At 39.3% G+C, this 26,065-nt stretch overlaps 1 protein-coding gene across 8 annotated transcripts in view; it reads right to left on the bottom strand.

Annotated features, from left to right (window-relative positions):
- The window catches only part of RET (ret proto-oncogene), a 220,916-nt gene that overhangs the window by 8,622 nt on the left and 186,229 nt on the right, over positions 1-26,065 (bottom strand). For all 8 annotated transcript variants that reach the window (XM_086899683.1, XM_086899682.1, XM_086899680.1 and 5 more), the window contains 14 exons: positions 25,703-25,944; positions 24,447-24,648; positions 23,791-23,990; positions 19,329-19,587; positions 18,044-18,169; positions 17,164-17,274; positions 14,508-14,627; positions 13,608-13,864; positions 12,371-12,518; positions 9,096-9,203; positions 7,429-7,643; positions 7,087-7,209; positions 5,414-5,484; positions 1,431-1,568 (listed from right to left, as the gene is read on the bottom strand). In XM_086899683.1, the coding sequence (XP_086755809.1) occupies positions 1,431-1,568; positions 5,414-5,484; positions 7,087-7,209; positions 7,429-7,643; positions 9,096-9,203; positions 12,371-12,518; positions 13,608-13,864; positions 14,508-14,627; positions 17,164-17,274; positions 18,044-18,169; positions 19,329-19,587; positions 23,791-23,990; positions 24,447-24,648; positions 25,703-25,944 (2,320 nt within the window). The remainder of the gene's footprint in view (positions 1-1,430; positions 1,569-5,413; positions 5,485-7,086; positions 7,210-7,428; positions 7,644-9,095; positions 9,204-12,370; positions 12,519-13,607; positions 13,865-14,507; positions 14,628-17,163; positions 17,275-18,043; positions 18,170-19,328; positions 19,588-23,790; positions 23,991-24,446; positions 24,649-25,702; positions 25,945-26,065) is intronic.

Here is a 26,065-nt window from a genome sequence, read left to right as displayed (position 1 = left end):
CTATTTGCAGAAACTAATGTTCTTTTCATTACTTCTGCTTTTGATTAAACATATATTTATTCTCTCTTTAACTGCCTTCTATAGCACAGATTATGGAAAAGAAAGGGAACAGAATTCAAGTTTTATAGTTGAGTGACTATCAGACAGACATTGGCATGTTCTGGAAGTGTAACTCTCCAATCTGTGCCATTCATATAATTTTTCTAGCTCAGCTGTTCTCAGGACTGAGTGATCTGTCCACTTAAGTGCTCTAATGGTGGAAACAGTGGGCTATGAGAACTATAGGAAGCCACTGAGAAGCGCTGCATTTTATGCCTTCATCCACGATCCCTCTCCTACTTGACTGGATATAGGAGAGAATGCAATCTGAGAAAAATGGTCCTTAAAGTGGGCTTTCACAAGCTGTCAGAAAATTTCTAAGTAAAACAGAAGAAAATCTGAAAAAAGTCAGAAAACCATGATTTAGCTTTAATAAAAAAATCCCAGAAACTCAGTGGTCAGCTTGTCTAAACTAAAAATTATCAGTGATATAACATGTTTGCGGAATGAGTATTCCTCACTGAGATGAAACAAATAAAAAATTAGTATTATACATTTTTTAGACAATATTTGCCACTCATTCTTGTAAACTCCTATACTACCCTAAATTTGGAAATATTTAATGTTTTTCTATGTATGTTAAAAAAAAACCCTATTATTTATACTATTATTTATTTAAACTGTTTTCTCAGCCCAGATGTGGTCAAAGCATCCTTCCAACTGAAAATCAGTCAAAAGAGAGGTCACAATGATTGAAGCTTGGGAACTTTGAAAAAACCACAGCCACGATCAGATTTGCAGGCTGAACATAAAATCATGCCTCATCTCCAAATGCCATGGATGATCACAGACAAAAGATATTTCACATTGACTGTGTTTTAATAAATCAGCCAACAAATTGTGAACTGTCTCCAAAGCCATGGGTTTATCAAGTCACAGAAAATTTTTATCTTCAAGGGTCTAGATTTCTGGGGCAAAGTATCATTTTTCCTCTGGAATGCCAAAACAACAACGACTGTGCATAGAATATCTGTTTCATTTGCAGAAAGTATTACAACATTTTCTTGAATATTTCAGCTACCACTGTGTTTTATGGAAGTTTTTTCCTTCTCCCACCCTCAGAAATTTTGAATGTACAAACTCTTTTAATTGTTTGGCAAGCATGTTATTCAATACCTAAAAATGGTTTGGATATAGCTGTAGGCATTCTGTGGGCAATTTTTTCCCCTCACTTTACTGTTCACTAATTTAATGAAATTCTTTGAAGCACAAGATATTTGACTATATCTCTAAGAAATACAGAATAGTATTTATGAGGTATTTATTTAAACTTTTTTTTCAAGTGTACTTATTAATGTGTTCTGAATCTAATCAGATCAAGAGTTACTTACATTTCTTCACTGCAGTTTTCTGGCCTCTCCATTCTATAGCCTGTTTTTAGGAGGTTAAAGAGTCTTTCAGGAGCAATACCAGGGTAAGGATTGCCTCCTAAAGTAACAATCTCCCATAGCAGAACTCCAAATGACCATCTGAAAAAGACAAAATGAGCTTTTATACACAGTGGTAAGTTTCAGGAGCTTAGTGTGGCATTTACACAACAAATCTCCTCCTAGCATTTTCAGAACCCAACAAAGTTCATGACACCTCAAGCCAGAGGTGCTGCACAGATGCCATCCTTGTTCCCAAATACTGTTTATTGAAAAGGTTAGCAACCAAGACAGTAGAGAAAATAGATACCCCTCTTTTATCCATTGACAAAAGCTCATTATACCCTGGGAAGGTCCATCTTCTCTAGACAGCAGAAAGAGGAAGTCCTTCCTCTGGTGGCCCAGCCCAAAGACTTATTTCTCTGCTGCACAGTGCTCCTGCAACAGTCTGACCTCCCTAATTAGCCCCTGTATTCATAAATAACTCTAAATTAAATTAACAGATTTACCACAGGATTGGTTTGCTGTCTCAACTATGAGACAACACAATGTGTTTATTCCAATCACAAGTAACACCTTTGATTTCAGCAGGTCTGTTGGGTGATTTCAGTGATTCAGTGATTAATTTTCTTCTTAGACTTGATGAAAGAAGAGCAAAGAATTTCCTCTGGAAATACTAAATGCCTAAAATGAACTTTTCCACAGAACAGAAGAAACCATTTTCAGAAATGAACAGAAGAAATAGTGAATTTTTAAACTTACTTTACTGCCGAGCTCAAACAAAAAGACCTTGCACAATGGGTGAGAAATATTTAGATAAATTAGTCCATTTCTGGAGAGCAAGCCAGAAAAGGGGAAAAAAATGTTTTTCTTTTCTTAGTGAAAGGCTTTTTGTGACAAGCTTCACAAAGAAGCTACAAATCACTGAATCTGCTCAACTGACAACTAACAAAATCTGGATGTTCAAAAGGAAGGAAACCAGCCAACACTGGGGCTGCTCAATGGGATGCATCTGGAAGCAAAATTACATACAATTTATGAAAAATGCTAGCTTTGGGCAATTTCTCTGTAAACTCCATTTTTAAGAAAATTTTAGGAAGTGTTAGAGACCTACTGCCAAACCAAACAGCCGTGTCTAATTCCCTATGAAAATTCCATCTGAAAATGTTAGCCAAATACCTCACACCTCCTGTCTGACTCCATCCCACCTGTACTTCTCACGTTTTAAAGAACAATGGTAACCCCAAAAGTACAGCAATAAAACTTCCCGAATTGTCAGAGAAGTCAAAGTGACTCTCACATGGTCTCAAGTGGTATGCTACTATTCTTCTCCCTAATGGCGTTCACTGAATTAATTTTTAATCATTCTGCACATTCTTGAAAGCTTATGAATATTTATAGCATTTTCATATACTTTATTAATATTTCTCCTCATACTCTTTTTAAAGCCAATTATGCTCTGCCATCAGGTTACAATTCTGTCCATGATTAATTCAAATAAACTTTGGAGCATGGCAGGTTTTATTTTTAAAATCCACTTCTGCTTAAGTGGAATTTTACAGAATACGGAAGGAGGGATCAGATGAATAATTTCTTAACTGAAGTTGTCCAGTAAGTGAACATATTAGAACAGAATGCTGTAAAATTCTGAAGTACTTTCAGATTGTTATACAAATTAAGGAGGAGAAATGAGAGAAGAAGAATTTCCCACTGTGTTATTTTTATAGCTGAATAAAAACATGATCACAAAAAGCCAGGAAAGAAAGTATGTGAAGAGGAAGATGGTAGGTTAGCTTTCCACTGATGTCATTGACCTCTGAAGCAAAAATGGGGTTTTTGTAAATGCTGGAAAGTGGTGCTGTTATTAAGCTCTGCTAACCACTAACTATACAGGACAGCTTAAGAAGGAAGAGGGTGAAAGCAGAAACACAGAATACCAGAACAAAGAGCATATTGGAATGGTTGTTGAGTAATATTTTCACCTAAAATATAGCTGCATCACCACAAACAACAAAGAATAGCCATAGAAGAGTACTTTCAGTGAGTGCAATGATCTAAAAATATCAATCAACGCTGAAAAAGTACTTAATTGATCAGTCTGCTGAAATGCTATCGTGGAACCTGGTGATGGAGAGGATTTGCTCTGCAGCTGTGTGTGTGTGTCTCAGTTCTGCTCTGCAGGAACTGGGCTAAATTAGGAGCTGCTATACAGCACTCCTGGATCATTGCATGTACAATGACACAGCAAAGGTAAGCCAGCAGCGAGACACAAGCACGGTGTAAGCACAGCAGGACCCTTTCTGGCACTGCCTGGGTGCTGACGTGCACAGCACAATGCCACGCTCCTGAGGAAGCTCCAGGGAAGCTGGGCAATCAGCACAGCTCTACATGGAGATCCTAATCCAGCCCTGGGAAGCAGGGAAGCGACACAGCACCGGCACATTGCGCTGCCCAGGGCTCTGAGCTGGCTTGCTTGATGGCAGCTGGGCAATCTCTGCATGGTGCTGGATCCCATGGACAGGAAACAGGCTCCTGGGCTTAACAGCAGCCCATCAGGAAATGGGAGGAAGGCTATTGGATCCAGATGATTAATCAGCAATCAAAGAAGAGGCAGTTACATGACAACACAATCTGTTCTGGCCCCAAACCATGGTGACAAAACTGTTTTGCAGAAAATGAAGAAATTAAAAATTTGCTAAGAAGTTTTTAAAGGAATTTTAACGGTTCTTTGGGAAAAGTAATTTTAGAGAAGCAAGTCAGCACAATGGGTGCTCTGAGGAGGATAAAAAGGGACCCAAAGAAACCTGTAAGCAGACCTAAGTAAAACTGACATTCTCTCAAGAATTATCGCTATTTTTTTATTTTCTTACTCCAACAGAAACAAAGTAAAGTAAAACGAAACAAAGTAAAGGAAAATATTTTGGAAATGCATTTTGTAGGAATTTCCAAGGCATGCAAAATATTTTATTTCACTAAAACTGCTCTATCTGCAGAGAGAAGAGTAGGAAGTGAATGGTAATAATTTTAGTATAAATCTAAAGGTGCATATTTTGACCTGCTGCTATTACTGAAGTGGTTTTCCCCTCAAAGTGCAATGCTGCCCAAATTGTTTTACTCCATTTAAGTGTAACAAAAACATTACTTTAGTCAGATGCTCTCTTTCAAGACAGACTTAGAAGGTATCAAGATGCTACCTAGCAGAAAATTAGGCCTAAGTACTGCTGCTTTTACAGTCCTTTAGAGGTTTTTCTCCTAAATAAATAATCTTTAGCTTTAGAGTCTGTCTGGTGACTAGTCACACGCATTGTTCACCCCAGACAGAAAGAAATGAAAGTATCTAATCCTGAATTAAAAATATCTACAAATACTCCTTTGCCATGCTTATCTGGCATGGGAATAGCTTAGCTGTGGTTGCTTTGCCTCCTTTTCATCACAGGTGGAAATTCCAGCATATCCATCCTCAGAGTCTCTTCTTCCCTAATCATGAAAATAAGCTTGTATCTTGGCACTGAAACTGGACTGAGCTGAGCTGACTCGAGTTCTGTCACTGATTTCAACAGGGGAGAGGTCAGGCATTAAATTCCCCTTCCTTTCTGCCACTCAGTGTTACAGGCAAGTGATGAACAGAACTGAGAAATTCAGGTATGACCCTTATCTGTAGCAAACTCTACTAGTAAACTCGTGTCTATATATGCAAAGTCAATCATGTCACGTGAACAGATGATTTCAACAGGAATTATGTACATAACTAACTGATAACCTTTTATTTAGATTTAATTCAACAGCAAAAATCTTAGCTACCATTACCAGTTGATGGTGTCATCCAGACTTCCCTCATGTTTCTTTGAAGAGTAATGGATTTGGCTCCTACACACCTTGCTGTGCTTCCTCCCCCAGCTCCATAAACAAGCACACAAACCAGAAAGTATGTAAGAATGTACACTTACACATCACTTTGTGTTGTGTAGATATGGTCAAACAGGGACTCTATGGCCATCCACTTCACAGGGATTCGACCCTAGGAGGTTAAAAAGCAATAATGGTCAGAAAACTAAGTTTCCAAGTGAAAAAACAAGGTATGATTTGGCATTTCATAAGAAAAACAGTGAGGAGAATAAATGTAAGAGTTTTGTAAAAAATTAGTTCATGTCTTTTCACACACTTCAGCAATCTAATTATGTGCAATAAGCTGGGGTGGCTTTTTGCAGATGGCTACCAGTTTATGTCTGAGAATCTCAATTCTTCTCTTTACAAAGCATGTTGAAAATGTGCAGATGCAAAAATGATGAGGAATGATGATTAAAGAAGAAGAGCTATCCCATCTATACCAGAGATAATGCATAAATAGAAGCACCTGGATGTTACAGATGCTTTGCTTTCAGAACTAAACCTGGACAGTCATATTTGGCTTCTAGTTTCTAAGTGGAATCTACAAGTTGCCATTTTTCACTGGCTGAAGTTCACTGAGAAAATCTGAGAAATTCGCCCCAAATATTCATGAAAATCTAGGTCTGCAAAATTTCCAAGACGTTTCATAACCTTCACAGTATGATTAGCATTCTTATGCCTTACTTCTCATTCTCATGAAATTCATATATATCTATGCAAAAAGTATTTCAGTAGAATTAGAAACTTCTTCTTCCTTCTCAAATTCTTCTTTTTCCTGTCTCCCTACCCAAGCAGACAGATGCTTGTTAGGCTCTGAATAATACTACAGTGATGAGCGTCTCAGAAGTAAAGAGCAAATATCCATTCAGTACATCATGCCCCACCAAATGAAACTAAACTGCCAAACTGCCTTTATGCAAATGCATTGCTCTTGAAATACAGAGCAACTGGTATAAATCAATGTAAAAACATCCAAAATATCCATCACAAGACAGCTAAATGAACATGGCAATGCCCTTTTACATAAGATCATATTTTCTTGAAGTTTTTTTTCTTCACAACTCATTTTGACTTATGCAACATTCACATACACTGGCCTTTAAAAACTGGGAAAGCTAAATTAAAAATTCGCAGTATTTATGGAAGCCTTCTCATAAAATTTTAAAATTATCACATGCAAAAAATTCTGTTGGCAGCTCTTTCATATTAAGCCATAGAGGGAACTGAACCACCACTGCTCATTTGATACAGTCAGTGGGAAGCTGTGTTCATGAACATCACAGTCTAGCCCAGGACTGGCTTGTGGAAGTTGTGTGGAACTTGATATAAATTGTCTGTATTTTTTTCAACTCTTTGGTATTTTTAGTTTGTATTTTTAATTATAAATAGGAAGAGAAAAAAGAAAAAGATATGGGTTTTTTTGTTTGTGTTTTCATGTAGTTTGATGAGGAACTGGATAAATGAGGAGTGGAAGAGGTAATAGTTACTTCAAGATGATACATATTTTGCATATATATATATATATATATGTGTGTGTGTGTGTGTGTGTATTTCTATCCCACTGGTTAAGCTCATGATTTTGCTTCATTGTCATTTTTATTTCCTTAAAATAATTATCTGAAGTTAATGAAAGCAGCCATTCTCCTTTTCATCCATGCTCAACTCCTACAGTATAAATTAATTTTCTTGATCAGGCAATAATTTCCACTACTGCTTTTAATACACACCGTACCTTGCTCCTCTTTACATACGAATCTTCTTCATACACATCACGTGAGAGGCCAAAATCAGAAATCTTCATTTTGCGCCCTTCTGCCACCAACACATTCCTGGCTGCTAAATCCCGATGCACGAGCTTTTGGAAGGAAACAACAGGAGTGTTTATGCTTCTCGTGGAAGGAAAGGAAGGAAACAACAGGGGTGTTTATGCTTCTCGTGGAAGGAAAGGAAGGAAAACACAGGAGTGTTTATGCTTCTCGTGGAAGGAAAGGAAGGAAAACACAGGAGTGTTTATGCTTCTCGTGGAGGAACGCGCTGCTCCGCGTCTGCCGCACTTCAGATCTCACTGCCCTACCTTCATCTCTGCCAGGTACTGCATCCCTCGGGATATCTGCCATGCAAACGATATCAAGTCTCCCATCGTTAAGGCTCTCTCATCAGGGTTATCCAAATAACTGGAATTTCTGTTGCCATCACTGCCCACGTAGCTCGGGCCCACTTTTCGACTTTCCCTTAGGAAACTGCGTAAGGAGCCGTATTTGGCGTATTCCACAATTAAATACAGCGGGCCTGAAATAAACAAACCCACAGGTCAGTAAACAATAAACAGATAACCACTTCAGGGTTTTTTTTCAAACAAATCTCTTCTAATCGGCACATTGCTTCGAACAGTCAGGTGTTTGAACACCTCTGCCCTTTCTGTAAAAAGCACTGAGTCAGCCATGAAATTAGAGTATTTTTAGTTTAGATCCTCTGTGCAAAGAGAGTGAGTTTCAGGCTAAATAAAAGCAGAATGCTGGCTCTTGCCTATAATCCCTCATCTAGATAATCTGAGACCAAAAATACAGACAACCTTAATACAAATTGGAGCTGTGAAACAGACTAACTTAGAGAAACTTTAAAATAAAAATAATCTTCTTAAGCTTGTGATACTGAGCTCAAATCATCACTAATTCAAGCACTGTGTTCAAGGTGCCTATTGAGAGCACTTAGAAATATTCTGTCATTACAATCCATTAATTTCTCCTCCCCATTACCCACATGAATAATACCTACTCTGTGCTGTAATGCTAAATACATTTGTCTGCTGTATCAAAGCCCTCCTACCTCATATGCCAATGAATTAACTTGATATTTATTAAAAGCCTGTGACTCAGAAACATTTCACTTTCTCTGGGATGTAAAATACATTGTACTGAAAAGAAAAAAACTCTAAACCACCCCACTGGTTCATTACTTTACTAAGACTCAGGGGTGACTCACTCCTGAATTACATTCTCTGTCTACAACTAGAAAGTAACAGAACTGGGTGGGAAAAGAAGGCAGGATTTTGCCCAAGGTTGCAGAATCCATGCTGTCATTTTAGGCTGCACAACTGCAGATGCAAAAGGAAGAGAATGTTGCCATGCCACTTCACTTAAAATGAGAAATTTCTATACACAACAAAATTTGCTTCATTGGCAATTTATAATACATGTGTCTGCAGATTTTTCCCCTTGAAACACATTTGTTGATGACTATGGCCTTTAGAAACCATTTCATAACCAGAGGGAGACAACAGTTTCATGACAGTGGAAGAAAACTGAGTATCAACCTATCTATCCAGCTATATTTGTCTATATATGGCTGTAGTTGCCTATTTACATTGTTTTAGTTTAAATAATAACAACAATAATGAAAACTCAAACTTGAAATATAATTCATATTTGAAAACATTGATTATTAATGTAATAAAAAATGTATATTGATTGGAAGAGAATTTGTAGGAGACTTGTTTATTTAAAATAACTTCAGAATCAAAATGTGCATTGAGGAAAACCACAAGAAGAATGCTTACTTACACGAAATTAGTATTTCCCTTTCCTTTCAGGTACTGTTATTTTAATATAGCCCTCTTGTCAGCCAACAGCAAATTTAAAAGATGCTCAGCAATTATTAAGCAGTTGTTGAAATCCATCAACCAACTGTATTTTATTTCCTTTCTGGGTGGTTTCATCTTAGTAACAAGCTTTTAGTATTTACCATCTTGACTGCAGGCTCCATAAAGTTTGATGACATGAGGATGGTTGACTTGTTTCAGAAGGTTGAACTCTGACAGGAGATCTCGCAGCTCACTCTGGGAAGCATTTTCTGCAGAAAGTGACCAAACACACAGTTTTGGTTAGGAAAGCATCACCCAAGCATTCTTCTCTATGTACAGTCTGAAATATGAGATCTACCATCTCTCCCAGAGTTAGCAAGAGGTTGGAAAACTCCGTACAGGTTTTCTCTCCCCACAGAAGAGAAATTTTCCCATGTCCAGTGTCCTGCAGTCATTCACATCAGAACAAAGTGAATGAGACTGCTGCTGCTCTGGCTAGGTAGCAGCCTGCTCTAAGCATTGCTCTGCCCTGGTACAAATGACTGCAGAACAAGGAGGTCAGGCAAGAATCAGGAGCAGAGTCTATAATGCCTAAAGATGCCATGAAATTATTACTTTTCTAGTGTTCTAAAGCAACTTCTTAGGGTGAATCAGTGCAATAAAAGCTTCAGAAACATATGAAAACCAAGATCTCACACTGAACAAACAAAAAAGACTCACTCCTCCTAAATACATTTTCTAACGGAGTAAAAATCCACAAATCTACTGGCTTACTCTTCTGGCATACATCCAGATTTAGAGTTCAGAAGCTAAATGTTCAGTTCAGACTGATTTTACCAGGGGACGTGTATGCAGACTTCACTGATGTCAGTGAGAATCACATGGCAACATATAGCCCCAAGAGGCTTTCTTAGCCTTTCAAGTGTTTTGCCTTTTTGTAGAATTCTTCAGACTGACAAGCTTCCTCTTGGAGTGCACCGAGGCTTAAAGGAGATCTCCAGTCATAAAGACACCATAGGTCAGAGATCTTCTTCTTCCTCATCCTTAATCTCTCTGACACACAAAACCGGCCTGGATAGTTCCTCCAGTGTCATTACAGGGCACTGACAAGGATGTTCATCCTGATTTAAAGATAATAAAAACAAGCTTGTCTTCTGCTCTTTGGTACTGTACTGTATGTTTTTTGTCATAAAGGCTGTGAGCACCAAGGGATTTATTTGCCTATTCACATGTGACCTGTTTGCCCTCCTTGTGAAGAGGCTCATTCTGTTCTACTGTTATGTTTTTATCAGAATTGTACGTTTGTATCTGCCTTATATTTGTAGTCTGAATCTACATTCAGAGTAGAGATTCTTCTGCCGCAGGGAGCACAGTATCAGTTGGCCTCTCACTACTGATAAAGACTACAAGAAGTTATGTAAAACAAAAATTAAGAACATCAACTTCATACCTGTAAGAAAAGTCTTATTTTTGTAGTTCTGGATCTGTGTGATGTGAACAAACAGAACAGAGCAAAGTTCCCCATGTACCATGCCTGTTTGTCTGCTGAAAAAACTAACTTCAAATGGAAACATTTTGCTCTAAAGCTTTATGCCTCTTGTTTTAACAAATTGTGAATAATTTGTACTTATGTATTGGTTGGTGTTTTCCCCTTTAATTTTATTGTAATTAGGGCACTCATATCAGGCAGGAGGTCAAGTTTAACTCATATGAGAAAAGTGGTAATGATGGACTGAAAAAATTATCCATCTGTTCCTTTAAACTTCCATATCTCCCAAGACTATTTTGGCTCAGCTAATTGTTCCCTGTTCCGTCCCCAGTTCCTAATGCCAAGCTGTAACAGTAGTGAGAGTCCTGCCCTGATCTTCTCTTAACCAGATTGTGTCCACTTACCCAGCTGAGGAAGGAGATCTCTTTTATGCAATTAAGAGGCTTCCCCATTAACATACTGGTGCGCCTACCATCGCCTTTTAAAGACCAGTCAGCATGTAACAGTCCTGAACACTTGGAGAAATGACCTGCTCTGCATCTGGTACAGAGAAAGCATGGCTGGTGCTGTCCTGATCCAAAATAACTGCCCTTCATCCTTCCTGCAGCATTGCAAAGGCCACTGAAAGGCAATGCACTGGTCCTTACACTTCAATTGCCATGTGTAAAGTTAAACCAGTAATAAGCACATAAATATCTGCAGAATGACAAATGTTCTCCACAGTCAAGTTGGAAAATGGAATTTCAGGTGACAATCTGCAATTTGATTTACATTACAGAAGGATTCTTTAGAGCCTGAAGTATTACTGTAAATGTCAGCTCAATTTGTTAAAATAAGGTGTTTAAAATAGAAGTTTTACTCCTTTACATTGTCCATTTGGTCAATTCTTTCCTTCATAATAACTAAGGAAAACTGAATGTCAAACCATCAGCAAGTGAAAGCAACATTTTTACCACTATGTCTTGGAATCTGAACTCAGTCACACATTGATGAAAATGTGCTAGAAAAAGCAGTGCCACTAAGTGCACAAATAAACATGTGATGAAATAGTGACTATTGTATTGACAATGTAATACAATACAGGTCATTACTTGAGTATTACAATAGTTAATTAATCTTCACTTCCGAAAAATCTTAGTTCCTAGACTTCTCCCAAGTGACCTATTGTGCACTGAACCTCTTGCAAAGAAGGCATGCACTACATAATGCATTATTTTCTTAGGTAAAGTGGTGGGATATGCAGTTTCCTCCCAAGGAGCTTGAAATGTGCTTTGAATATAACAGAAATGGTAATAAGAAGCATAAATTTTTCCTGTAATGACATGCTTTTACTTAAAAGCAGCAGTGAAAGGTTCAGTGCAAGGTCTCATCATCTTAACATTATCTAGGCATACTCTGTTTCCCCCAGGAAAATCTTAGGGAAAACTGAAGACCGCAGGAGACAGCACTGGGTTATTCAAGCCATTTTGATGGAGTTCTTAGTGATTGAAAAGCAGATCAGAAAGTATAAAACTAGAGAGAATTCTCAGTCAGGAGAGTAAGTTAACAGGTCTGTTCTGCCTCTTCACATGATTATAACATGATTTATTTAAAAGCTTTGTCCAAGGAAACTGAATAGAGGAAAAGAACCAGAAAGCTTTAACAAACCCTTGTAATATTTCCATCTATGCCAAACAAAATTGAATACATTTGCTATGTTAAGACAGAGGCTCTCTGCACATCATAATTTAGAATTACTTGCCTGGATCAGTGTGATGCCAACTGCTAAATTCACAAATCTGCAGATTGTGACTGTCAGAATATATCAGAATGCTGGAAGAAAGTGAGGCTGTGACACTGCTGCTTTTTTTAGCTGACCTTTTGCTTTCGCACTAGCCCCTCTTAAAATCCATTCAGAGGTTACCACAAATAGTTTGCAAATCATTTCAAGGCCTGATGGCAAGGTACCTTTTAACATTTTCACTGCCACAGTGGTATAGCCAGCCCTTCCCTTGAGTCGGAATGCTGTCGCCTTGACAACCTTCCCAAATTCTCCTTCTCCAAGAGTCTTGCCCAGGACTAGGTTCTTCCGAGGGAATTCCCACTTTGGATCTTCCTGCAGGAGAGAAAAGACACCCTGTAAGATGAAGCAAGGAAAGGAGTGGCCATTCCTCAGGAATAGGTGCACTTCAATGTGCAGTGTTTGGTTGCTCTTTTTATCAGTGTCAGTACGTATTGAGGTACTTTCCCTTACCTGAAAACAACTCCTTCAGAACAGGCTGTACATGTAATCTATGGATAATGGATTATAGTTATAGGTCTGGGAAACTGAGTACAAATTAAAAATGTAGTGATATAGTATAAATACTTGCTTTTAGAATAACTACGAATATGTGACTTTCATGGAGAAGTAAATCTGTTTTATTCACAGAGTAAGGCCTTCTCTTAAGGACTGATCAGAGACAGAAATCATCCTCTTATAAAATTACTGCTAATAAGCCTTAAGGTTGCAAATTGATAACAGATGTACAAACCAGTCAAGAAACTAAAGCAAGCAGAGCACAAGGTCTGTGAAGACCCCACTACCTAACAGTCAAATAGATTTGATATTGCATTATGAAGCGGCCATGTTCCTCTACCACACTGGTTCATGAAAACACCCCATCTGGCAGGAATCCTGTGCAGTGTGTGATTCAAAGCAGGAAAAAATAGAGTAAAGGTATGACAGCATTACTGGACAAAAGTTCTTCAATGTAGCTAAAACTCCCACACCAACTGAGATGTACAATCTGTATATCAGAAATCAGGAAGAGATCTCAGAAGGGATTTTTTTGTAATGTTTCAAACTTAGCCTTGTTGTAGTACTTTGGCACATCATAGAGAGTTCAAACCTGCTGACTGTTACTACTTAACTGGACAACATTAAAAATAAAACCACATTAGTAAAATGCAGCTACATTAGTAAAAATAATCAGCTTAAATTAGGCCTAAAATGTTACAATACATTAAAGCACAACAAAAAAAGGAAGACCATATATATGCCTCATAGAGCAAATTGAAATGTTTATCCAATTCCTCTTGAAGTATCCAGCACTGTTATTTGAAGGTAATGGGCGTTTCCATGAATGGCGTTCCTGTAACATCGTCTGCATGCATAAACGAGGCTGACATCACAACACAGCACACAAAATGGCATCAGGCTTACAGGGATTTTAAAGGTGTCTACGGACACCTGGTTCTCCATGGAATCCAGGGAAGGCCGGCGGACATTGCTGGAGGAATAGCTGATGGGGTAGGACTGCGCCGGGCGCCGGAACGTCATTTCCGCGGAGGCGATGGGCGGCTTCGGGGAGTTCTTGTGGTAGCGGTGGATGCAGTAGTAAGAAACCAGCACGGAGATGACGAAGCACAGCACCACTGCTGCTGTGATCACCGTCTTGCACACATCATCACACAGTTGCTCTGTGGACCAAGAAGAACTTTCAGAGGTGCTCTGCAGACCATCTTTTAGAACTTTCCTTGTGGTCTCCTACTTCTGCATAATAATTCAGTTTTAAAGATGCAAACTATTTCATGCTCTGTTTATTATTAACCAAAATAAAAACAATTTAAAATATCCATTATCTGTTTCAAACAGCTGCACAAATCTTTTCTGTTTAAACAAAGGGCAAGGAAAAAAGTAATGTACTCCTCCTCCTAAAACCATGGGTGATGGTTATCTCTGATATTATGAAGCTGAAAATAATCAGGAATTATCAGGAAGCTGGAATTACTTGAAAGTAATAGAAATCATTATTCTAATTCTCCTAGCTGCCTTTGCACATATCAGGTAAGTCTCACTGAAGTGCAAATGCTGCTGGAAATCGAAGGATGACTGACTTGTAGCAGTGATGAATAAAAAAGAATCCATAGCCAAGGCTATAAACAGCCCGCTCTGGAAATTTTCAGGCTCCATAGTGGATGTCAAGGTTCCTCACAAGTTTTGCATTAGCAGACTCTGACCAAAGCTATGTCTTCTTAATATGGCCACAAGTGTAGACGGTTCTATATGCACACATGATATACACAGAGAAAAAGATTCCAATGCAACAGCAGACAGACTTACCTTTGATATCATCTTTCTCACAATAACAGTTCTGTCTTGGGAAGCAGTAACAAATCCCATGTCCCGACTTAATTCCAAGATTTCCAATGCCCTTCCCATGGCCACCGATAATGTTTCCACCTAATCAAATACACACAACAGGCTAAGATTCTTACATGTAGGTAAAGGGAGAAGAAAAAGGCTCCATTTTCCATGGGTTTACCCCAGTATGAATCTGAAATCTGACCTGCAAGCACAGGGCAGAGATAATGACAGGGACTCCTGGGGAAGATAGAAGACTCTAAATTCTGAAATTTCTGAGATCCTGAAATGGGGGGAACCTTGCACTGTTTAAACATTAGTCTCACTAGTAGTTATTGAGTTCTGTTCCTGCTTCTGATGCCAATTTCCCCTCACCTTGGAAAAGTCAAGTACTGTTCTAGGTATCATTTGTTCCACTATCAAATGGAGATAATAACATTTAACCACTTCTCCAAAATGCCACAGGACAGTCTAGTCAAAGCACTAAGAGTAAATGCCAAGTGCAAAGTGATGAAAGAAAATTAATCTCACTATCTAAAAGTGCATTATTTAATATTAGAAAAAGAGCAGAAGCTTGAACTCTTGATTTCAAGTAGTTCTTCATGCAAGAGTTACAGAAACTGCATTTCCAGGCAAATATTTTTTTTCAAATATTATGTTATAAAAATGACGGTTAGTAGTGACATTTTTATCTCTAAACTGCCTTAATCGCAAATAGCATTTTACAGACAGCTCAGGTGGTTAATTTTGGAAGAGACTCTGCTGAGTCACTGCCCTCTGAGCTGACACTTAAAAGCATTGGTGTTCCCAAAAATTCCTCATTATCCTCCCTGCCTCTCCCCAGCCAACTTCCTCCATCATGAAGAGGTGATGAAATAAAGTTTCCATTTGCCATAGAAAATTGTAATTATTTACATCTACCTATGTTTGAAGAGCTGGAAGAAGAGGGAAGCAGGGAAGGAGTCCTACCTAACCTCCTTCTTGAGCAGCTGCTTACTACATGGAAGCCCCTTGCTCAGAATACAGTTAGGTTGCCTCTGTTTGATAGGCACAGCCACAGAACCAGCTGCTTCAGCTGAGTGCCCTTGAATGTAATATTCATAGTGTTACTGTGAGAAAGCAATTTTGGGACTCAAGGACACAGCCATCTTAATGACAAATGAATTACAAAAATAAGTATTTCCACAACTGTCTGTACTTAAAGAATATCCTTGATCTTAACACATCTTGGCCTATTTATTATCTGCCATTCCCAAAGAAATGTCTCCTGCCAGTAAAAGCTGATAAAATGGTACTCCTGCAGCTCTGAGCTCCCAGAACACACTCATTTTTCTTTCTGCAAGTATACAGCTTTTGGGCACCAGCCCAGGTTCTCAATTGTGTCAAGTCATATACACAATTATTCAACTCAGGTGTTAAAAGGACGTGCATAACATCCTGAAAACGTGTCTTACTCGCCTGCTTATTATCCAGTCAGACAGTATTTCTTTCAGGCTTCTGTTGAGCAAAACATTTTATGTTGCATATGTTGCACATATTTTCGCATTGCAGCCCCTGGCACAAATATTTCCACTTTCAAAATGACAAATTATTGCAATTATTACCAATAAAGCATTCTTTTCAGATGGTAAGAGAAGTTACTTGCATTTCCTTCAAGCATTTCTGCCACTTAAGGGATTGTTTTTATGCACTCTGATGAAATAATTATCCTTCTGATAACACTAACTTACAATACACAATCCATTCTTGCATGTAAGGAATACAAAGAAGCCTCTTTAGTAATTAAGTTTACAGAAGAACATTAAGTCTCAGCCTGTTAGAAAATGTTAGTTCCTCTAAGACTCCATTTTAAAATCTAAACTTGGGAGTATATGATGTCAGAGTCAGAAGAAGAATTCATGAAATATGTACATCTTTATTCCTGAATTAGACTGTCAGATAAAAAAGCCACTTAAAAATTATCATCTCACAGAAGATGGAAATCGCTCAAGACAATTACACTGTTTTTTCTACCCTATATGTCTTCAGGATGATTTGTGAACTTGCAGGTATTCCAGGTATATGAATGTGATGTAGAGGAGTGTAGAAATATATGCTCAAGTAAGAAGAACTAACAGAAATGCATTTCAATTCTTCCCTCATAAATTCTGCTCACGTGAGTCTCTGCCTGCATCTTCAGATAGGTAAGGCATTGGATCATTCTGACAGCCACCTGTCAAAAAGGGCAGGTACACTTCCCCAGCTGATCTTTTGTAAACAGATTTATTTTAAATGGAAATTGGCATGGCTCCTATCATACTGTACTTGATTTAGGAAGTGGGGCATTAATGTGCCTAGAACCTATACCTCTTCAGCGAGTACCTCCACTGAAAAACACCACCTGTGAATGAACAGGGAGCAGAATGGGAATTACTGAGAAAATCTTACCCTTCCATCAGTCAGCCAATGGGTGTCACCTGCCTGGCTCAAAAAAGGTCAAGATTAATCCCCATAACCTTAACTCTCTTGTATGATTCAAATGCAAGCGTGACAATGCAGAGATGTTGAGCTTATACAAGTATCTGCACTTGGGAAAGCGACATTTGAGAAGCAATCAGAGGTGAAACAGAAAAGCCCATCCTAAAACATTCCCTACTTGTGCAGTCTTGGGGGCACACAGCCGGGTCTCTGCCCTCCACCACATCACAGATGCCATCCGGACAAGTCTTGATGCTGGGGGTGCACGTGGAATAGTTTGTGGTGATCCCTGTTAACAGAGAAACAGCTGGACTAATACCACAAGGAAGGAAAGTTAACATCTTCTCAGGGCACACTAACACGCCAAAGCACAGGTTATAGTGCCCTTTAAAATGACCATCTATTACTACAAACACCTGCTAAAGTAACAGGCAAGACAACAGAAAAAGGCAACTGGAAGAAACAATTTTTTGCTACCTTTCCTGCTTTTGACAGCCCTCTGGTCATGTCACTTGCAGTTACTGTGAATACTGCTTGAAAAGGAGCTGGCTGATCACTTTGAGACTGAAGAGCAGCTTTTACAACTGAGCATTTCTCTACACAATTTCACCCACTTGAATACGAGGGTTACAAGTGGCTGTAGAGAATGTATGACACACAGTTTGAAGGGATCAAGCACCTACCCAGAATCATTGCTCTGGAAGAGTCAAGTGCTGTCACCCATCACATCTGTGCTACAGACCACAGGAAGAGACACTGCTTTGTGCTCCTGTCTGCTGGGTGCACCTGCTCAGCACCTGCTCCAGCCACACTGCTTCAAGCTCAGTTCACTACCTGCTGGTTTATGTATCGTGTTCAGCATCACCAGGGACAAGATGAAGAATGGCCCTTCCAACTTCATGTGCATACTTCATATGGGTATTATTTTTATTAGCTCCAGCTTCTGTGTAGTTTACCATATCATGTTTTCCAGCCAGAACAAATCAGTTTGTATCTATGGAAGTCAAATGCACAATTACAGCTAAACAGAAGTTTGACCTCACACAACATAAATGTACCTTTCCCACTCCCCTGTCTCCACTGGCATCTTCCTGTTAGCACTCCCAGGCCACCACACTCTTCACATTCAGCACGGTGCTTACTTATAGCACAGGAGTCGGGGCAGTCCTCTTCTTTCCTTAAAACTGTTGGGAAAAATGCAGGACAAAGAAAATGAACACACAAGCAGATCAGCTCAAACCATGAAAACTCTGGTTTTAGGGATAGACAGGAACAAAAGAAAGATGAAGAAAGCAGTGAAAGACTGAAAACTGACTGACTCAATTATCAGTATACTGAGAGAACAATTAAAGAAAAGCCCAGATGTTCCTTTTCTATGAAATAGAAGATAAACACCAAGATCGTGAAGGCATGGTTATGTCTGCTTGTCAGCACATTGTCATTGCCTAGAACTATAGATATATGCAAACATACCAATAACAGAAGAATGGTAGAGCACAAATCCTTACAGCTTCATACAGAACATTCAATTAGGGGAAAATACTTAGTTCTTGGGCTACCACAGTAGTAACCCAAAGAGTACCAGCTAGAAATGTGTGTTTTCAGACAGCATGAGGCTTGTACAAAACAAAAAGTCCACTGCATGCTTTTGTTTCTTTTTTTTCAACCCACTTGCTCTTGGCATAGGAATTCTTATCTGATAAAATGTAACAGGGGTGTTTTCTCAGGTGCAATTGTACAGTTTTGCATAAAATGCAATATAGTTTGCAGAGAAATGTTTCCAGTGAAATCCTCTTCTGTGGGTGTTACAGGGTATTTCTAACTTCCTTCCCCATAAGGGTGGGTCATCACACTGCCCTTAAGAACTTAAATTCAGTGTGATTGCTACATGAATACCAAGAAAGCTATTAAAAAAATGCAGAGAGAAGGGAGGAGAAAAATAAATGAACAAACATACTTAGACCATATAGCTCTTTCTTACAGACAGATATACACACACATATACCTACAAACACTTTTGCTTCTTCCACAGGAATATGTGAAATACAAAATAAAGATCACGCACACACACACACTAAAGATTCTTCTAAATCAAAGGTCATCATGAACATTATGAATTGCATGTACTATTCCACCTTTCTGTGCATTAGTTCTTCAAACAAACAGCTACTACAGGAAGGTACAAATCAAAACTCAAAATCTAAACTCTGTGATCCGTATCTTGTAGCTCAGACCCATTTTCATTGTTAGTGCCATCATTTTACACATCACCCTGCTAATGCAACACCTCGTACTGGTAGCACTTGTTAATAATAAATAAATAGTTCTGACTGGGGTACTTACGAGTCCCTTCCAGGACAAGAGTGAGGAGGGTTTTGGTGTGTTTCCTGCTCTGCTTGTCTGTAGCTTGCACAGTGTACTGTATTTCCCTGCACTCAGGTCTGCGCAGCACAGAGGAATCGTTCACATAAAGGCTCCCATATTTGTCCTCTCGGCCTTGCAGAATGCTGACAGGATAGCAGCTCGTGTTGGGGGACAGCAGCTTGTAGGTGATGTTTACACCACGGAATTTCATGCAGTTCTCAATGCAGATCTTTCCTATCTAGGCTCAAACACCAACAAAGAAATCAGAGACAGGAACAAAACTCTACACAAAAAATATTTTGTGCTTGCCAAAAATATCTGAAATAAAATGGAGCATATTTTACCTTGCAAAATACAGTATTTATTTGGGGTTTACAGATTTTTTTATTTTCCTACAAATGCAGTATGCAAATGCTTTAAATGTGATTAATCCTCAGTAAAAACGAGATGCAAAGCATTACTGTTGTCTTCAGAGTAGCAGTGGAAATGCAAAAAGCCTTGACAGACTCAGTGGTATTTAGTGCCTACAGCTGATGGTCAGCAGTGCTCAGTGAGAACAAGAACCTGTGATTTGGGAAATTCTGAGTTCAATCTCTGCTCTGTTCCAGGCTGACCACTGAAAAAAAACTTTCGTCATCTTTCAGAAATCAAAGAGCTCAGCATGAACAAAGCTGAGACTCTCTTCTAATAACATAGAAATTTCTATTACAAAATTTTTACAGTATTAGTCAAAAAGTTTCTGGCCAGAAGAGCTCTCTGAAAGCCTTGCAAGGAATAAGAACCTCATTGTTTCCCATCTGCAATTTTAAAACATTTTAATCTAAAAATGCAAATACATTGGTTTGCCGTATTTGAACTTCTGTGGGCCAGAGTATCTAGGCTAGAACACTCCTCAGTCTAAAACACACCATCTAAGAAGAAAAGGAATGTAAAGCCCCATCTCCTGTCCAGCTCCTATAGGAACTGATCCAAAGCTCACTTTGGTTTTTCCATTTACAAGAGTGGGATTTCAATCAGGCCCAGAGGCATTGGCTTTCTTTGCAGAGAAAACCACAATGTGAAGGGTGGGGTGTTATTGAAAGGAACTTGGTGATGGATTATTTTCAAATGCTGCAGTTAAGAAATGTTTTCAAGAAACACCATTGCTGGTGAAAGCATATCTGTACATCTTGGTTTCAAGCATTCTTACTAAAGAATGTTATACAAAAAGTAAGTTTTTGTGTACTAAGACCTCTTCCTGTGAACCTGGACTATTTAAACTCAGAGAAGAAACCTTTGCAGTTCTAGAAGCATACTTTATTATAGGATAATCCCACTTCATCTAACTTATTCCCATTCACATTACTGATGGCTCATTTGGCACTATTCCTGTTGGGATTTTAGGAGGCAGGGTAACACAGAAAGACTATTAAAGCCATCAGAAGCAAGGCCATTTCTTCCTGGCTGTCTCCTCTCCACGACTTGCTGGGACTGGCAGGAAGAAGAAGACAAGATTTCCACTGTTCATAAACTCTGTCTAGACACAAGGTCTAGACATGTCCCTTCCAGAACACGTCACCACAGCTTTGGTGCCACACTGCAACTGGCAGCGCTCTGCAGCTGCTCGGATGATGCTCCTTCCAGGCAGGAGGAGAACACAGCGATGATCCATGGCATTTTTACTACTTTAACTACATTGTACTGCCCCTTCTGCCTACTCTGTTGTAACTGGTCTTTCCAGGCACCTTTTTGATTGCAGCAATTTCCTTCAATGGGGTTGGAGAAGACCGCGCAAATTCAGGGTCCCTGAAGAGCAGATTATTCTTAGAATAGCATATTGACCAGTTTTGATTTCTCTGTATAATTTGAGAAGAAGCTATAAAGGCCTCCCTCAAGAAATTTCTATGAGAAAGACACTTTCTTTTTTTGCCTGATTCTTTTAAGGAAAGCCCAACCTTGTAACTTTGCTCTGCTCCACAAGTTCTGGAGCCAGCTCAGCTCTCAGGTGCAGAAGAGCACAACTCCAGGGGAGAAGGGGAAAGCACCTACTTCCCTCTTCTTGTGAGGGTAAAGGGCAGTCAGATTTAACATCAGCTTACAGGGGAGTAACTTACAAATTTGCAAGATACTCAATAGTTAACACAGAAATACCATTATTAGAAATAAGAACAGAAAAATCCATCTTTCAAGCTCCAATGTTTAATAAAGTCTGGATAATGATACTGTTCCTCTTCACTGAATTCCAGGGACATTTGGACATATAACCTCTCTAAAAATCTCAGCCAATGTTATTCATCATTTGTCTCAGTAAATGTCAATAGAGCTTTAAGTCCTTTGATAAGTTAAATGCCAGTGGGCAAGCCTGCACCGTCAGGCCGTGCTTCTGTTATTCAATTCATTTAGCTGCTCAAATAGACAAATGGCATCAGCCCAGCAGTTAATAATTTCTTCACGCTCCTGTGTTTCCTTAGGGCAAGAGACAGTTCAGCCTCATATTGATTTGGCCCAGTACTTTCCCTGAATACTCTGGCACATCAAGGCTAATTATGCAGCCAACTTTAATAATGTGAAGTGCTGGGGACTAAGCTGCTTATACTGACTTGTGCTCCAAGCTGAGCACACTGTAAATTCAAACCCAGTTTCAGAAGTAAGTGGATGACACTTTAACTAACTGAGAACACCATCTCCAGAGCCAGGATGAGTTCTGCATTTCGCTGCTCAAGAATCCGAACAAAATCTCTTTGTGAATTTGTGTTCAGGCAGCACAATGAAAAAGATCTCTTCCCAGAGACTTGGAATTCTTGCCAGGAACAGTTTTCCCTGCTGCTACTGCCACCCAGTGAAACTGCACAATGAGGGGGAAATGCCACTGTTTCATAAGATCCTAAAATTCCTTTTCAGATGTTTGACTCTTATGACAATATTCAACACCCGTAGCTTTAAAAGTCAACTGGCTGTTTTTGGTTTTCCACTCTGAAATTAAAAAAGGAACACATACCCCCAGATTTTAAAACTAAAGTGTTCAAGCAATCTAGGGTATGCACAAATAACCATGGTTGTCCAAATTTAACCTGAAACTCATGCATTCATAATAATATTGTATGCATACACCTATATATAAAAACATGCACACTGAAAAAAGCCCAACCAATTAGTTGATCTAAACTGATACATACCTAACAGGTAAGTATCCACATTTGTTTCTAATACAGTCATCTTGTGACACAGATACAAGAGTTCTCAATGCAAGGATTAGACTATGGGTATTTTACACACCTATACTATTATTTCTTTTAGGGGAAACTCAGGTTTCACCCTACCCCCAGGCAACAGCAGAGGGTGAAGCCTTCACAGTCTGGTGCAACAAAAGCCTCAAACCTAACATCAAAAACAACTTGATCTGCACAAAAAGAAAGCACTATCCTCTGAAGTTTCTAAGAGACTGCAAACTGAAAAATTGCAGCCACAAGGCATCATGAAATGTCATAAAGGAGTAGCTTTTGTAGTGAGGCTGCTGTGTGAGCACACTTGGTACCTTTCTCTTATTTAGGATATTCAGTGCAGACTATGGACAAAATGTCCCTTGTCAGATCAGTAGAATTTTTACTGCTCATGTACAGCCTGTTCAGTAACTCTGAAGAGCTATCAAGCTGCAGTGCAGTTCATCAGATTAGATATAAGAACATGCAATATATCTAACTTTCCTTTCTCTTTCTTTGTAAAATTAGCCAGAGCCTTAAAGATTAATAAAACTTAATTCTTTAAAATTCTTCTAATGAACTGGTTTTCTCCGTAGTTGGGATGATCATATTTTCATCTCAGTCCTCCTCTCTGCTACATTACAAGGTATGCTTTCCAGAAGCTCTCCCAAAAGGGTTCATCACTGATGTTTTTAATATCCACTTTCATAATATTAATTATATTGAACTAGTTCCTTATTAATGTACATGGTCCATAGGAATTACATTGTAATTTTCACCTGATTAATGTCAACCTATTAGAAATTTTCCTTTCTCTTGAAAGCATTATTAATGGCAATGGTGGTGATTAAGCTAAAACAAGGGTTAAATTAGGAAACACATTAATTACTAGCTAGCCATTACCTAAAGAAAAGCCATTAATATACTGAGACTCCAACAGCTGGACAAATCCCCTTTTTCTGCCCTTGACATTGTTGCAGTTATTCATGCCTAAGCCACTCACAGTTGCAAGTCCTCCTGCCCACAACACATTATTTCCCTTCATTAGTACTTCCATGTGTGGCACCTCTTCTGCTATTACGTGGTAGAAGAGGTAGTGCCCAGCCTACCTGCTACCTCCTACATCCAGCAACAATCACACACATTTTTCAGTGATTCTGCTTAAAACCATTAAAACCAATGAGCAATGTAACACATCTGGCCCCAGCAATCCAGCTGTTAACTCCATCAGAAAGAGGATGCATAATTAACATGGCTCTTACTTGTGCGAAGCGATCAGCATTTCTGTTCACTGTGAAATGGTAAGTGATGTTTGAAAACTGGATGCTGACAGGGAGGATGGAGACATTGAAATGAAGCATCACCGATCTTTCTGGGCCCTGAAATTCTGTGTCATTCACCAAAACATCCAGCTGGAAGGAACGATGCTCTGTGACTGAAATGCTTTTATTCAGCACCAGTTCTGTGAAGGAAAGGATTAGTCTATTAGCAACCCACATTATCTGCAAATGTATCTTTTAATACCACAAACCCAACAAAAATAGATATACCAAATTTAATTACACACATCCAAGTTTCCTAACAGGAAATAGGAGACAAGCTAAATATGAAATATGTTCTCATGGAGTTATGCTCTCTGTCATTCAACATGTCTGGGAGGCCTTCTTCCCTTCTGCCTATCAAGCTGAGAATCCTACAATCCAAACCTGTTTCTTATCAGTTTATACATCATCATCCCACACACTCCCCATCAGAGATACACAAGCTCCATTTTCTCAGTACATATTTAAAACTCTGTGTTTTCTTGAAATTTCTCAGGTTTCTTTGGCTCAATACTTCCAAAATGCTCAGAAAAATTCAAGAGCTTATTGGTCTACTAACAAGCAACTTCTCCTTTATTTGAAGAAAGAGTCCTTACTGTAGTCATGCCGAGTTCCCCTCACTTGGCTGCCATTTGGGTTGAAGTGGATTTCATCGAAGATGTGCTCTACACGAAATGTTTCACTTATCCAGGGATCATCAGTAATGATGGTTCCTGTGTATTTCTTTCTGCTGCTTTCAAGGGGGTAGATAGGTGTGGTGTCTGCATCGTACACGGTCAGCGTGGAAAGAACAGTGCCCTGGTAGGAAACAATAAATGGCACTGCTGAAGGACCTGAAGTTTTCCTCTTCTGATAACTGTTTTGGAGACTGAAACAGTGGTCAAACAAGACCTTATAACTTTCACTGAAACCCAGGCAAATGTATTCATAGGTGTCTTGACAAGACTTATTCTAGTCAGGAGATGGCAGCAAACTCCCAAAATCAGTCTTTTCCCTTCCAGACACAAATATGATCAAAACGTACTTTGAAGGGAAAATTGACTACCAAGAGATCTTGCTGTTAGGAAGCAGAAGTTCTCTCATGAAACACAGATCATTTTACACCCCCCAAAAAAGTCCTCTCTATACCACTGACTTATAAAGGGTCACTGCTCCCATGGAAGAGCCGAAGAGCTCGCACATGTACTTCTCTACTGAAGCAACAAGGGGTGTGTGTGTAGGGGCACCAAAGACACACAGGGATTCAGACCTCTTGAAAAATCAGCTTGGCACGGTATGGGAAAGATGGGAGGACAGCATTAAAACAATATCCTGCAGCTCAACATTAATAGCCTGTAAATTCCACAGATCCAATGGTTTGTCTGTAAATGTCAACCACTACTTCTACAGCATCCTAATAAATCTTCTGAACACAGTCATGATGCATTACACAGATTTGCATGTATGGGACAGATACACACACATTCGCTCTAACAACATAATTTTAAATCACCTGGAGGAAGCAGCCCTGTAACAAACAGAACACAGCTCAGTATGGAGGGATCCAGAGTGATCCTGACCAGAGACTCAGCAATTGTCCATCCTGATCCTGGAAACTGTTCAAATTCCTTCACACTCTTCAATTACTAACCCAAACTCCTCTTTCTTTGGGATCTGAGCAACACGTAACTTGGGGCAGAGGAATCCTACAAACAGCATTCTACAATCACAGATCTGCAGAGCATGGTACGGTGATGGGCTTGTTGCCAAGACCCATTACACAAGCAGAATATGATGCTTCCCAGGAGTCCTGCCTCCCACTGCTGTGCTCATACTTCAGGGACTAGGTAAAGGAGAACATTACTGACATTACCTCTTTCCTGTTGAACTCCACGACAGCATCTGCAGTATCAGTGCCATTGGGAAGGAAGGGAGGAGAGTCATCTTCATCTAACACGTTCACCAGGAAAGGCACCTCAACCTGCATTTCCCTGAACCCCTCTCTGACGGTGCACTTGGCAATGAGCTCGTATCTCTCCCTCTCCTCCCGATCCAGGCTCCGCGTCACCCGCACGCTGGTGGTGTTCTCGTTGTACCGAAAGGGAACACCTTCAGCTGCAAAACAGCCACAACATACACAGGCACAATCACTTCCCAGTACAGGGCTCTGATGGCTTTAATACTCTTCTGAAGTTCAGTAAATCCATTTGGACATCATGACTGCACAATAAACAAC

This window comes from Cyanistes caeruleus, chromosome 8 (assembly GCF_971803275.1).
Source record: "Cyanistes caeruleus chromosome 8, bCyaCae1.hap1.1, whole genome shotgun sequence".
NCBI classification, from domain to species: Eukaryota; Metazoa; Chordata; class Aves; order Passeriformes; family Paridae; genus Cyanistes; species Cyanistes caeruleus.
Note: the sequence above shows the minus strand (reverse complement) of the source record. Positions and strands in the feature narration are given on the sequence as shown.